Here is a 15,148-nt window from a genome sequence, read left to right on the forward strand (position 1 = left end):
GATTCTTAAAATATGTCAGTCCATTGTTTTATCTCAAGATTCACATCAGTAATGTTTACTTTCTAAGGCATGTTCATAAATCGAAATACCCTAACTGAACTAAGGCCTAACCATGGCTTAATCTAAGCCCTGCCTGTGAAACCAGGCCAAAATCTCACAATTCTGACTTTTTTGCTCAGAATTTCAGGATATAAACTTGCAGTTGTTAGTTTTATGTATATGAACTCACAACTCTGACTTTTTTCTCACAATTAAGAATTTGTATGTCACAATTCAGACTTTTTTCTCAGAATTGTGATATAAACTCGCAATTCTGATAAAAAAAAGTCAGAATTGTGTTTTTTTTTTTTTATGTGGCGGAAACAATCCATACTAAATCAGTCAAACGAAAGCAAAAAAATTTGAAAACCCCAAAAAAAAAGAACTCCTCTCAGCAGCCAAATGGCAGACACTAATCTGTTTCCTTGCAAGTCAACACTCAGGACAGCGTGATACAGGGTGATAGAGCAGGGTAACCTTTCAAGGGGATTGGGCATCAATTTCTCGGTGCAGAGAGAAATGAAGAAATGAATAGAACCCAAAAAGCCTGGATTATTTGGAGGACCTTATCTGGCCCAGAGTTGATATTTCACATTCTATTTGCTCATAAGCTAAGTTTCTCATCCACGCCGAAATACCAACAGGCCGAATGAAACCTGACCTGCGGCCCAGCCAGGAGAACATATTGCCTGTGATATCCCCAGTAGATAACAGCTTGCTTCTGTCTCATCTGATGACATATAACTCATGCAACGACAAGCCTGGGAAAAGCAGGCACAGTGTCTCCAGGTGAAACCATGCAGATTATTGTCATTATTGTCTTCTGCTTTAGTAGAAATTTAGTTGGAGCCTTTGAAGTGGTGATCTTTCAAAAATAAATTAGTTTGGCCTTTGACTATGCACTCTATACTCTAGCAGTAAAGAACTGCAGTCCATCAGAATTAACCTTGTGATCTCAATCAGAAATATCTAAAAGTACTTTTCATACAAACCCTTTTTACTTATAATATTATTTTGGATTAAACTGCAGAAAAGATAATATTGAAGTACAATGAACCTGTACAATTTCAAAATGCACCGCCTGTTATAAATTTAGGCCTATAATAGTGATAAAAAAAACTGTAGATGGGTATTTGACTTAAATTGACAGTCAAAAATGAACAGGAACAATGTCTTTGCTTCACTCAATAACAGATAATGAACTCTGTAACCATAAAATGTGGCTGTTATCTCTGGATGGGCTGAGGATTAAAAACTCCTACAAGCAAAATCAAATGTTCATTTCTCCTTAAATGGTTGTTCCTCTAAGTCCAATTCCACTATAATATCACACCACTTTATTTTCCAAATGGTAATATCTTTGAATAAAATGTAATTGGCAAAAAACAAGTCTAACAGTAAACCGTGGGGAAAAGTCTTTAAAGGTTTTCTCAGTGATTGGTAAAAAGTTTTAAACAAAGAAATGAATAGTACTGAATGTTTAAAATCAAGTATCTTTACATGCGATTACTCCTGTCATGCAAGTATGAATAAAGCCTAATAAAAAACGTGATACTTTACATGGAGTAAAATATTCACCAAGGATGTGTAAAATAGATCAAAAGTGACCATTTAGTAGGCCTCCTTCGGTCGTTTGTCGACCATGGGTATTGCGCCCTAAGAGTTCGTAGTGTTGCGACTAAAACAGCATCGTCGGTGGCTGGTGAGTTCAATGCGGGAATGACAGTCTCTGCTGCACAAAGTGCAGATGTAGTTGGTCGTGGCTTGATGTCCGTGTGTGCGTGTCTTCCGACTAGTTCTTCTCTCCTCTGCTAGCTTCAAGATCTTCTCCTCGCCTGTATTTAGCTGTTTCTTGAGCATACAGCGCCAGCTGCTGCGGTTAGCTGCAATGTCCTCCCAGATATCTGTATTGATGTCCAAGGCTTTCATGTCTAGCTTGCAGACATCTTTGTATCTCAACTGGGGGCGACCTTTGGGTCTTTTGCTGTATGCGAGTTCACCATAGAGGATGTCCTTGGGGATCCGCCCATCTTCCATACGGCGCATGTGGCCAAGCCAGCGCAGTCTGCGTTGTCTGAGCAGCGTGTACATTAGGGGTGGAACGGTACACAGAAGTCACGGTTCGGTTCATACCTCGGTTCAGACGTCACGGTTCGGTACAATTTCGGTACAATGGAATAGCAAAACAAAAATGCAGAAGGCTTTTTTATAAATGTCTTAAGCCTTGTATTTTTATTAATAAAGGCATAGAACCAGTTTATTTGTAGTGCACTGACAGTAGTTTTATATAATTAGTTTATTAATTAAATTATTAAAAAGACGAAAAGACCTTGCGATGTGTTTGGTAATTGTACCTGAATGAATTTAAAATTAATTAGCTATTTCAGATCAATATATTTGTTTTCCTTCATTTTAATTAACCCTAACTTTATTCTCATCTGAATTATAAATAATTGACTTCCGTATAAAATAATACTACCATTAAAAACTTTTGTTAACAGTTGTAGGTTACAGTTTGACAAGAGTTTAGAGTGTGACAAAAGCACAATGTTGTGTTTTATTGCGAGTGTACACAAATATAAGTAAACAATTAGCAGTTTTAATGATGTCCTGTATGAAAAAAAAATACGGAGTATGTTTTTATGTTTCCACTGTTCGATCGCCCGTGCCTCTCTCACACACACACACACAGTTCGATCGCGCGGGATTCGCGCCCGCGCCTCTCTCTCTCTCTCTCTCTCGCTCGTTCGATCGCGCCTCTCTCTCTCTCTCTCTCTCACACACACTGTTAATCGCGCCTCTCTCTCTCTGTCGCGCGCACACACACACACACACACACACACACACACACACACACACACACACACACACACACACACACACACACACACACACACACACACACACACACTCCAACATTCCAATCTTGATCGCAGCCTGTTCATTGCTGCGTTCACAGTCACACCAAAAGCGAATAGAGCGAAATGTATCGCTATTTAAGAGTTTTTTTTTTATTTGTACCGTGTATTCTCCGTGCAAATTCGTGCACCGAACCGTGACGCCCGTACCGTTTCGGTTCAATACGAATACATGTACCGTTCCACCCCTAGTGTACATGGTGGGGAGGCTGGCACGGGCGAGCACCTGGGCGTTGGGCACTTTGTCTTTCCAGCTGATACCAAGGATGCGGCGAAGACATCGCATGTGGTAGCTGTTCAGCTTTTGCTCTTGCTTGGCATATGTTGTCCAGGATTCACTCCCGTACAGGAGGGTGCTGACTATGCAGGCTTTGACTATGCAGCCATCTTGGTTTGGGTGGTCAGCTTGGGGTTTTCCCAGATGCGAGTGGTCAGTCGTCCTAGAGTTGTTGTAGCCTTGCCGATGCGTTTGTTGATTTCGGCATCTAAGGACAAGATGTCGCTGATGGTGGAACCCAGGTAGGTGAACTGGTGGACCACTTCAAGTTCGTAATTGTCGATGGTAATGATAGGTGGTGTGTCCACATCTTGGCCCAGCACATTCGTCTTCTTCAGGTTGATAGTTAAACCGAAGTCTTTACAGGCCCTGGAGAATCTGTCCATCAGACACTGTAGATCTTGTTCAGTGTGAGAGCTGACTGCTGCGTCATCGGCAAAGAGCATGTCTCTAATGATGATCTCACGCACCTTGGTTTTTGCTCTGAGTCTTGCGATGTTGTAGAGTCTGCCGTCTGATCTTGTGTGCATGTACACCCCTTCGGTTGAATTCCCAAAAGCATGTTTTAGGAGAAGGGAGAAGAAGATTCCGAAGAGGGTTCGGGCAAGGACACAACCTTGCTTCACGCCGCTTTTGATGTCAAATGGTTCAGACATGCTGCCATCGTACTGGATGGTTGCCTTCATACCGTCATGAAAAGATCTGATCATGCTATGAAGCTTCGTGGGGCATCCAATCTTCAGGAGGATGTTGAAGAGCCCATCCCGGCTAACTAGGTCGAAAGCCTTGGTCAGGTCTATGAAGGCGACGTAAAGGGGCTTCTGCTGTTCCCTACACTTCTCCTGTAGTTGGCGAAGGGAGAAGATCATGTCCACTGTAGAACGATCTGCTCGAAAGCCACATTGGGACTCGGGGTAGACACGTTCTGCCAGCTGTTGAAGTCGTACTAACAGCACTCTAGCATACAGTTTGCCCACAATGCACAAAAGGGAGATGCCTCTGTAGTTGTTGCAGTCACTCCTAGCGCCTTTGTTTTTGTAAAGGGTGACCATTTTGGCGTCTCTCATGTCTTGCGGAACACCGCCTTCACTCCAACACTGACAAAGGATGTTAAATAGAGGCTGCAAAAGGGTGGCCTTGCAGTGCCTGATCAGGTCTGGGGGGATGCAATCATTCCCAGGAGCTTTGCCGCAGGCTAAGCTGTTGATGGCCTTGCTGAGTTCTGCCAGTGTTGGTTCAGCGTCTAACTCCTCCATGGTGGGCAGAGGATCGATGGCGTCCAGTGCTGAGTTGACAACGATGTTCTCTCTGGAGTAGAGCTCGGAATAGTATTCCACCCATCTCTCCATCTGCTTGGTTTTGTCGGTGATCACCTTTCCGCAGCTGGTTTTCAGGGATGCAGTTTTGCTCTGAGTTGGTCCGAGAGCTTTCTTGATGCCCTCGTACATGCCCCTGATGTTACCTGTTGCTGCTGCCTTCTGAATAACGTGACTGAGCTCCTGCCAGTACTCGTTGGAGCATTTTCTTGCTGTCTGCTGTACTTTGCTCCTGGCTGATCTAAGTGCTTGAAGGTTTTTCCCACCTGGTGAGCGTTTATATTCAGCAAGGGCAGCACGCTTTGCTTCAATAACAGGGGTCAACTCCGCCAACTTGGCATCAAACCAGTCACAGTTCTTGAAGGTCTTTCTCCCATAGGTAGCAAGAGCTGATTTCTGAATTGCCTCGCGCAGGAGGTTCCATGATGCGGATGCGGTGTTGCATGGGTAGCCTGCAGACAGAGCATCCCCAAGAGACTTTGTGAATTCCTCAAGCCTCTCTGAATGTTGCATCTTAGTTGTGTCAATGCGTGGCTTCCCTACTTGTTTGGAGCGGTGGAGTTTCTTTGGTAGCAGCTTGATCTTGCAGCACACCAGTGAGTGATCAGAGTCACAGTCAGCACTATGGAATGAGCGGGCGAGAAGCACATACTTAAGGCTTGTACGTCTGGTGATGACCATGTCGAGCTGGTGCCAATGCTTGGATCGAGGGTGTCGCCATGACACTCTGTGTTGTGGCTTCGTCTGGAAATAGGTGTTGGTCACGCAGAGGCCATGATAAGAGCAAAGCTCCAACAGGCGCTGCCCGTTCTCGTTAATCTTGCCAACTCCAAAGGAACCCAAGCAGGAAGGCCAAGATTTATGGTCTGCACCTACTCTGGCGTTGAAGTCGCCAAGGAGGACGAGGTGTTCGCTGCTGTGGATGTTTTTGATGGCGTCATTCAGGTTGGTGTAGAACTCATCTTTTGCCTCAGGTGTGGAGGTCAAGGTTGGGGCATAGGCGCTGATGAGTGTTACTGGTCCCTCAGATGTATGGAGGCGAAGAGTCAGCATGCGTTCTGACCCCTTGTCACTTGGTTCAACCATCTCCAGCAAGGTGTTCCTCACTGCAAACCCTACTCCGTGCTCTCTGCGTTCCTCTGCGCTCTTTCCTTGCCAGAAGAAGGTGTAATCCTTTTCCTTCAAAGATCCTGATTCAGCCAGGCGTGTTTCTTGCAGAGCGGCTATATCTACCTTTAGTCTCAGTAGCTCGTTGTTAATGATCGCTGTCTTTCTTACGTCACTGATGTTCAAGAGGTCATCAAGTCCAGTTGTCATGGTGCGAACGTTCCAACATCCCAGATTAAGGACTGGTCTCTTCTTTTTGTTTTTTCTTTTGTAATTGCTTGGTGCAGAAATTTCGGTCTGCTTGTCGGATTTCCTTATCCCCATGCACCCAATGAGGAAGGCAGACCGTGGCGGGACAGCACCTTACTGGCTGGGGACTGCCCAGCTTGAGGCGGTGCGGTAGCTGTCCAGTGAGATACAAAGATCTCTCCCACCGTCGGAAGCAACCCCTGGCGCCACACTCTACGCCAAACGAGCATTTAGCTTATAACCGGTAGACTGCTGCTTCCCGTGTTGTTTCGACCCTGTGAAGCGAAGCTGGAGTGTCCTCTCCAGGGCGCAAGCCAGGGCAAGGTAATATGGAAGACCAGCTGTTGCCCAAGTAGCGGGTCCCCCCTTCTCCACGGCACTGATTGATCCAACGGAGCGGCAGAACCGATACAGTTTGGGACCAGCGCCGTCGCAGGAGTTGCCAGAGTGAGATTGCGTTCAACCACACGCTGCCTATGGGACTCCAGCTCCAGATTTTTTCTCAAGGTTTACTCCTGAAGCCTTTTCCCAGGAAGAGATATAGCCGCAAGGCAGCGGAGGTTTTTTGACAGAGTTTTCCTTCTCTGCATGAGGCAGGTGGCACGGTTACCAGTGGCAGTAAAAGTGACCATTTAAAATTACAATTTTATAAAAGATTTAAATTTTGAACTATATGCTGTTCTTTTAAAACGTTCTATTCAACAAAGAATCGTGAAAAAAAGCATCTCGGTTTCCAGAAAAATATTAAACTGCACCACTCTTTAAAAAAAAATAAGAAGAAGAAATATTCCTTGAGTTTCTTGAGCAGCAAATCAGCATATTGGAATGATTTCTGAAGGATCATGTGACACTGAAGACTGGAGTAATGATGCTGAAAATTCAGATTTGCCATCACAGGAATAAATTACATTTTAAAATATACTCAAATAGAAAACTGCTATTTTAAATTGTAATAATATTTCACAATAGTTCTGTCTTTAGTGACTTGAGACAACAAACCACCACTTTTACTCCATACACACACATCTTCGTTTGTCCCAAGTTTTCTTTTTTAAGAAAAGCCATGATGAAAATTAACGCTAGAGACTAGAGTTTTTGTTTGCTAGCCACAATTTTTTATCCTGCATGTAAATTCAGCTCACAGTCACTGAACGTGTCCCAGATTGATGATGTTAAACACAGAGCGAGTTGACATTAATGACAAATGAGATCCTACAGTGTTGACAGCTTACAGCAGGGATCATGTTCGTACAGTCTGACAAGCAACGATCACAAAGGACTATTATAAATCATAAATTCCTATGTCGATGGAAAAATATGGAAGAAAATGAATGACATGTATTTGAAACAAGAGAAAACACCATAGAAAAAACTCAAAAACAATCCTAAAAATGGTGATACACTATTGGAATTGGAAAACAAACAAAAAAAACATGCAATACTCACAGCATTCTAGAAACTGCTTTAGTCTCTCGAACACTGCATTGAGGAAGCCCTAGGGAAGGAGACACAGATAGCAAATGAAACATCGGTATCAGGTGTGGTTAGCTACTTTGAAATCATGCCGCTGACAACATCTAGGTTTTCATGTTGAAGGCAGATTTGGCAGGAAGCCCCAGGCAATCTTAACTCAGGATGGGGAAGGACAGGCTGTTTACGTGGAGCGTCGGAGGAGAGATTTAGAGAGTGCCTGCCGTGCCAGGATACAATCCTAGAACGGTCGTTAAATAAATGGAACCAGTTTGATCAACACAGGACAAAAGTAACACTCTGCCGGCAGATGGAAATTTCTGCACCACAAACAGTAAGTTACAGCCGTTAATTTGCTGCTAGCACTATAAATAATGGGATAACTGACTGTCTCTTTAGAGGTATAAATGAAGTGTAAAAAAAGCAACTGTGCGCATATTAATGTACATTCAATTCCTCTTTGCCTTAAACTGCACTACACACACAAAGCAGCAAAATGAAAAAAGAAAAGAAAAAAAAAGACAGCATTCAGGTATGAAGCCATAATATTGAAATCAATATTTTGTGTATATATAAAAAAGCAATATAATAAAATATACTTCATATTCATATAAATGTATAAAAGACATCAATATGTATTTATATTTTTTTTAATAAAGAAAACATTAGTAAAAAAAACAGTAGCTATATGCCTGAAGTATTTATTTTATACATGTACAAAATAAAACGATATATAAATATAATACAATCACATGATTTATTTTTAGATACAAGTAATCAGTTTAAAAAAAAATAATTAATAAATAAAACTATAAATGGTCCTATTTTCACCTGGTCACTTCATGCTTTTTTACTGGTTGATAGCTACATAAATGTGTTTCCGCAAAACAAATATAAATCCGAACGTCAATTCTGACGCTATATGCAAATAATTTACTTGAATTTAATTTGAGTTCACGTCAGTGAAAGCAATAGTTATGAGCTGTATTTCATTGATCAACAGCTAATTTTGAACTTTGAATAGGAGAGAGAGCGGCATCAGCACTTGTAAGATCATTTAGTCTGTTTCCTTTTAATTATGATGAACTTTCAGTTTCATTTGCCTCAGTTTGCACGTCGGCTTGCTGAAGAGATACTCAGCTACTCATCAGCGGCGGGCCATGCCTGTGGCGAAAGCGATATTTCCTTCTCGACTGCCTTTTATGTAATAAACTGATGCTCACTTGTTTCTTATGCCTTTTGCAGAGGCAAACATATAAACTCCCTGTGTTGAGAATCTCACTGGTGGCTGAAGTCCACTTCGGACACTGGGCATCAGTCAAAGGTAGACTGAACATGCTCTGTGTTTGATAGGGATGAAGCAACGAGCATGAAGAGGATTGGGAAAAAGCTGGATATTTTATGACAGCGACTCTCTGGCTTTGAGCTGAAAGACGACATTAAAGTCCAAAAGACTTCAGAGAGACAAGAGAGCTACTGTCCTACCGGGAGAACGCAGCTTCTCTGTAGCTTTGGTGGCTGATTGATACCCAGAGGCTGCTGCTCAATGAAAATATTCTCTTTTGAGTTGTCTTACCTCCAGAAGGAATCAATAATGGTGCCATCATCTTTTCCTTTACCGTAACTAATAAGCTCAAATTCAAAATGTCAGTTGCATAGGCTCCAAAGATGTAGTCGTCCTGAAAGTCTAACAAATGGACTGCAGGATCAGGGGTTTAATAAAAAAAATCTTGGGGTCTTCTTTAAAGCAGAAAGGGAAGAAATGGAGACGTCGTATTCATTTTGAATATACTGTGAATATTCGATATGCATCACCCAGTCCTACTATACAGAAATATCCTCATATACTATATATAGACAGTTTGTGTATTATGAAGTAATCCTAACTGCCCTTTGAGACAAATACATTTGAAATCTCAGTGTAACATCTATTACATTAAATATTTTCTTCATTGATGCACTGCACCAAAAAAGCTACAAAACTTTTTCTTCGACTCATTGTTTCCTGCCCATTTCATTTTTTTTTTTCAAAGACTCGTTAAGGTTTTGGAAGGATCATAACAATGTAATTTGAATATTATCTCTGATAAGCCAACTCCCACAGATGAATTAATAGATGAAGGCACCATATGGTCTTCCTGCAGAGGCTAACTGCATTTCAGCATGTGCTTTGTGCCAGAGAATTCTCCTCGCATCCAGATTACATCAAGACAAAACTCTCATTTAACCCATTTAAATACAACAAAGTGAACAAATAAATCACTATTATTTCTTACGTGTCAAAGCAAGGCAGAAAATGTTGTGTTTAAAGGAGGGATTTTCTAATGTTTTATGCACAACTACCTCAGGATATATGTAATGCTTTAAATTTTCACACCGACCTTTTTTTTCCTCAACCCCTATCTTCCACTTGAGAATAAGCATCTAATTTATGAGCAATGATTTATTTTTAATGTCAGAACACCAACATCATAACCCTTAGGTTGATTTTACTTGCAAACAACTACGGTTTCCACAATACTGAAATGCAGAGTGTGCAAATGGCATTCTGTATGTCTTTGCTATTATATGGGCCATTCTACAGAATTGGTTCAAAGTCAGAGTTGGAAACATCTTGAAAAAAAAAATGTTCCCACAAATTTTGTATTGTATAATATCCAAGGTACACATTTCTAGTAATTGTGCAGTTAATTCTCATATTGTATTTTCAGAAAGTTTTGGAATATTTGTCCTCTCCTCACATTTGTCACTACCGAAACACAATAATATATAATTTAATAAGAAGGATTATATTGACCTAATAAGATTTTGTTTACATTTTTCTATTTCATAAAAATTTATTTATAAAATTTCACAGGTAAATCAATAACAATTACAATTTTAACAATATCTCAATTGTAATTTATGAGGTTTGTTGTATTTTGAATCCATTCTTTTTGTAAAAGGCAATCATACTAATTTTAAAGTTAAGGATTCATTTGTTTGAATATACATTGAACGATCATAACATATTAGCTGATAATTCAATTTACTTTATTTTTGTTTCGGTAGTGACAGTAATGTTTTGGTAACGACCACATCACATTACAGAATTTTAATTTGCATACTAAAATACTAGTGATTTCGTAACTGTACTTAAATTTTGTTTATTTCACCCAAATAAAGGATTATGTGTTGCTATTTGTCACTACCAAAACAATGATGTCACAATACATTTCGGTAGTGACAATTTTAGATACTTTTTAGCCTAGCTCAAAGATGCTAATCAGCACATGGTAAGCCATTACAGTTCTGAACAGTTGTACACACAAAAACTAAATTTATGGAAAAACACCCAAAAAACGATTTACCAACCGAAACTTTACCACGTGTTTCAGTCGTGACAATTTTAGATGCTTTTTAGTCTAGCTCAAAGATGCTAATCAGCACATGGTTACCTAGCACAGTTCTGAAAAGTTGTACACATAAAAACTAAATTTTATGGATTAGCATTATGAAAAATGATGGGCCCTATCTATTCACCATGTAGCTTTGAGAGAGAGGGACAGAAATATTTCCTGATCAAAAATGTAGGGGTGTAGTTAAAATCAGTCTCAGCCAATGGACGAAAACATACAGTTTTGGTAGTAACATCCAAATGTGGGACACAATTTTTACAAGTCTCGTGATTTACAAAGAAAATATCAAACATTTTTTTTAACTTCACTTAATAAAAAATACAATAAAAAGATCATTAAAAAAAATAAAATAAATATAAACATTTTATATGGAATAAAATTAAAAAATTATTTCAATATCTTTTCATAAGTTGAAATTTAGGGTCCGGGACAGCCACCTCCCAATTGAAAGTACCCCATAAATGATGATTTTATATATATTAAGCTTACTGATACTTTAAATATTATTGTGGGTTTCGACAGATAATAGAAAGATCTTAGTAAACATCTAAGATTTGAATACTTAAATGTTTTTTTAAAAGTGTTTTTTGGTTGTGGGACAGCAGTTTGCACCAATTCTTTAGAATGGCCTTTATATGAATTATGATACATCATGTATTTTTTGTAATACTCAAGAGCTCACCATGATTTCCATGTTGTTATGTGGCTCAATGAATCCATGCACCGTAAGCTTCCGAAGAACTGCAAGAGGAACAAAACAATCCATACAAAACCATCAGATCTTAAATATTTTATTTACCAATAAAATTACTAGTACTGAGTAATATTACCATGTACGCTGAATGAGGCAGAAGAAAGAGCCTTAATATAACCATAGATGCTTAGTCTACTGCTCAATAAATATAATAGTTAACTTATTACACTCACTTTTACTACATGAATGGTTATGGGAAAGTGAACAGCACAGGTTTTAAAACTACTTACCATTTATTTCAATGTTTTCATTTTAAAACATCTTTTGCCTTCACTAACACATTAAAAATATTCCTGCAGAGTGACGCTTTAAAAGTACAAATATTCCATGTATTCTCTCAGTTAATAGCCATAAAAGCTATTCTTATAATGATACAAGTATAAATATAAATAAAGTAATTATTCAAGTCAAGTAATAAAAAGTAATTAAAACAAGACTTCTTGGCATTATTATAAATTAAATGTATAGCCATGTTTATTATAAAATTGGAAAATGTTAAATTTAGAAAAGGAGTGGTAGTGGATTGATTCGTTAAGCATGTTTAGAGGCATTCACCTACTGTACGTTTGGGTGCAACAAACTGCTTCTATTTTCTCACAAAAAGTAGATAGTGAAAAAATGTACATTCTGTCATTATTTACAAACCCTCATGTCGTACCAACCCCGTAAGACTTTCATTCATCTTCGAAGCACAAATGAAGATCTTTTTGATAAAATCTGAGAGCTTTCTGTCCCTCCATTGACAGCTACGCAACTACCACTTTGACGCTTCAAAAAGATCATAAAGAGATCGTAAAACTAATCAATATGAATTGAGCGGTTTAGTCCAAATTCTCTGAAGAGACTTGATCGCTTTATATGATGAACAGATTTAATTTAGTCTTTTATTCACATATAAACATTCATCAACTCACAGTAATTTAATAGTAATTTAGTAATTAAAATTAGCAGTACCGTTTCAGATTTTAAGCATAACTCCCTGTTCATGTTCGATTGCAGAGGGCTTAAAGCTACTAAAATGATCCAGCGAGAGCAGTAAGTGGTTTGCAACATGAACTCAACCAGTGTCTGTGCTTTCATGTATAGTCTGCTTAAGTCTGTAATCTGCAGCCGTAGGGACATTTTCTAAGAAAAATGTTCTAAGTGTGTGTGTGTGTGTGTGTGTGTATATGTATATGTGTGTGTGTGTGTACGTGTGTGTGTGTGTGTGTGTGTGTGTGTGTGTGTGTGTGTGTGTGTGTGTGTGTACGTGTGTGTGTACGTGTGTGTGTACGTGTGTGTGTACCTTTCAGAGAGAGCAGAGTACGCTCCAGGGAGCTAAGAGCATTTTGTTGGTCTCCAGCGTAGATCTGCTGTAGGAATGTGTCCGTGTGATGATTCCACAGAGAGCAGGCAAAGCTATAGATGCTTGATGCCAGCTAAAAAAGAAAAGAAAAAAAAAAGCACAATAAATTAGCATAAATTAGCATTTTTTAAGCATTTCTTAGGGCAAAAGACAGATTTCACATAGGACAGAGCTATGATTTTATCGAAATATTTGGCAGATATGCTAAAAGTATTTGCCGCTTCAGTGAATCTTTGATTTGAAGCGCCCACTACGCTAACTTTACTTTAGTGCACTAAAGAGTAGGGACGCATCGAAATTTCAGCCGCCGAAATTATTTTGGCCGGAAGAAATACGCTACGCTCTGCTCACATACTCTGATAATAATAGCTTTGTAGGACTAGACATTATTTGGATAATTGGTCAATAAATAAATCTGTTACATCTGATTCTGCTGCATAGAATTGAATAAAGAATAATATATACATACATATATATATATATATATATATATATATATATATATATATATATATATATATATATATATATATATATATATATATATATATATATATATATATATATATATATATATATATATATATATATATATATATATATATATATATTTAGTATCAGTTCAGTCAATTTTAGTGTGTTACTTTGAATAAAATTGTGGTTATTTTATTGGCTTGTATTTTTTTAATTAAGTAAAATTAAAAATGTATTTAATTTAAGCTCAAAAATTAATTACTTATTTCATGCCCGTGTAGCCTATTTATTCATTTGGTAAGCAGCTGTGTAATTAGCAGAATAAACATGCAGTCAGCCGCACGTTTATTCAAAATAAATCCTGACAGGGTGATCGTCTACAAACCTGAAGGGGTTTATTTTGCAATAATAAACTATTTCTTAAGGGCAGTTATTATTTCAAAGCTTAATTTATTTCAGGAATTACAGCATCAACATAAATCTCCATTATGGGGAAAGCCAAAATAGAAACATCTCAAAATGCATCTGTACTAACAAAAAAACTGGCCAACCAAACTGTGATTCATACAGTTCACATTACAAAATCATCCAGTGCACAGAGAAAAAAAATTCTTCATAGCTTAAGGACAGCGAGACGTCAGCAGTTCTATCTTCCACGGTTCATTTAAAGATATTCTCAAACCACCAGAGAGGACGCGAGCATGTCATCAAAGACTGCGGCACAGAATGCTTTTCTTGAAGAGCACTTCAGATGAGCTGCCTGACATGAACAAAAACTCAATCTGTTTTCTGTTTTGCAAAGCAGATAATGATTAGCATTAATTACATATATGAGTTGCATAATAAATGACTTTGTGTATAATGATTAATGGCATTTTCAAGGGAGGAAACAACATAATGATGACTACTTGACAGAAAGTACAATAAAATCACTAAGGCAGCTGTTATTGGAAAAGAAATTTAATTAAAATGCACTTCATGGAGAAAAGTATCCTATTCTACTAAAATATTATAGAAGGGATATGTCACAGTGTGGCTGTAAAGAAACCAATTTGCAGTCTATACCTAGAACAGGCACACATCTACAATGACTGGGGCTTGGCCTTCTTATCACTATGGCAACGTTCTTGGCTGATTCCCCATGAGAGACGTATAAAAAGTGAAAATGTATGACCCGTTTAGGTACATCTTACAAAAAGTCGGATGCACAAAAAAAGATGCATAGTGTTATAAGCATTAAAATGTGTGACAAAAGGATATGGCACTTTACACGAACAGGGTGAAAAAAAATTGGTGTGAAAATGTGTTTTTCTTTTTCAACAAATGGTCAGTGAAAAGAGATGGGGAATGGGGTGGGTGGGATTAAGGTAGGCAACCCTCTTATACCAGGTATGAATACGTGTGAATGACATTTTCTATCTAGTTATTAAAATATACAACCAATAATACAAATTCTGTCATCATTTAGTAACCCTCATGTCATTCAAAACTAGGGATGTGACAGTGAGGAAATTTTCCCTCAAGTTAATCGACAAGTGGCAACGCGTTTTTCCCTTTTTCCACCTCGCTTTTAAATCGCTTATGAATGTCCGTGGGGCCGTGCGCATTTTACTTTCGCTTTCAAACTAGCGACAATTCGGGTGCAGCAATTGCTTGAATGGTGGGTACATTATTCTTCTTAATAAAAAACACAACAACAAAATGGTACAATGATAAACTCGCTTAAATGAAACAGAACTACTTCGCTTTGAAACCGAATCTTCTGCCATCGTCTTGTCAGTCAGCCTGCCTCACTCTCGTC

At 38.6% G+C, this 15,148-nt stretch overlaps 1 protein-coding gene across 1 annotated transcript in view; it reads right to left on the bottom strand.

Annotated features, from left to right (window-relative positions):
* Positions 1–15,148, bottom strand: part of ipo11 (importin 11) — a 195,574-nt gene that overhangs the window by 134,502 nt on the left and 45,924 nt on the right. Inside the window, exons 6-8 of the mRNA XM_056237513.1 lie at positions 12,814–12,946; positions 11,457–11,515; positions 7,353–7,401 (exon numbers count right to left, since the gene is read on the bottom strand). Of these exons, the coding sequence (XP_056093488.1) occupies positions 7,353–7,401; positions 11,457–11,515; positions 12,814–12,946 (241 nt within the window). The remainder of the gene's footprint in view (positions 1–7,352; positions 7,402–11,456; positions 11,516–12,813; positions 12,947–15,148) is intronic.

Source organism: Rhinichthys klamathensis, unplaced genomic scaffold, assembly GCF_029890125.1.
Source record: "Rhinichthys klamathensis goyatoka isolate OS25496 unplaced genomic scaffold, OSU_Roscu_1.1 h1tg000487l_1, whole genome shotgun sequence".
Taxonomy (NCBI): domain Eukaryota; kingdom Metazoa; phylum Chordata; class Actinopteri; order Cypriniformes; family Leuciscidae; genus Rhinichthys; species Rhinichthys klamathensis.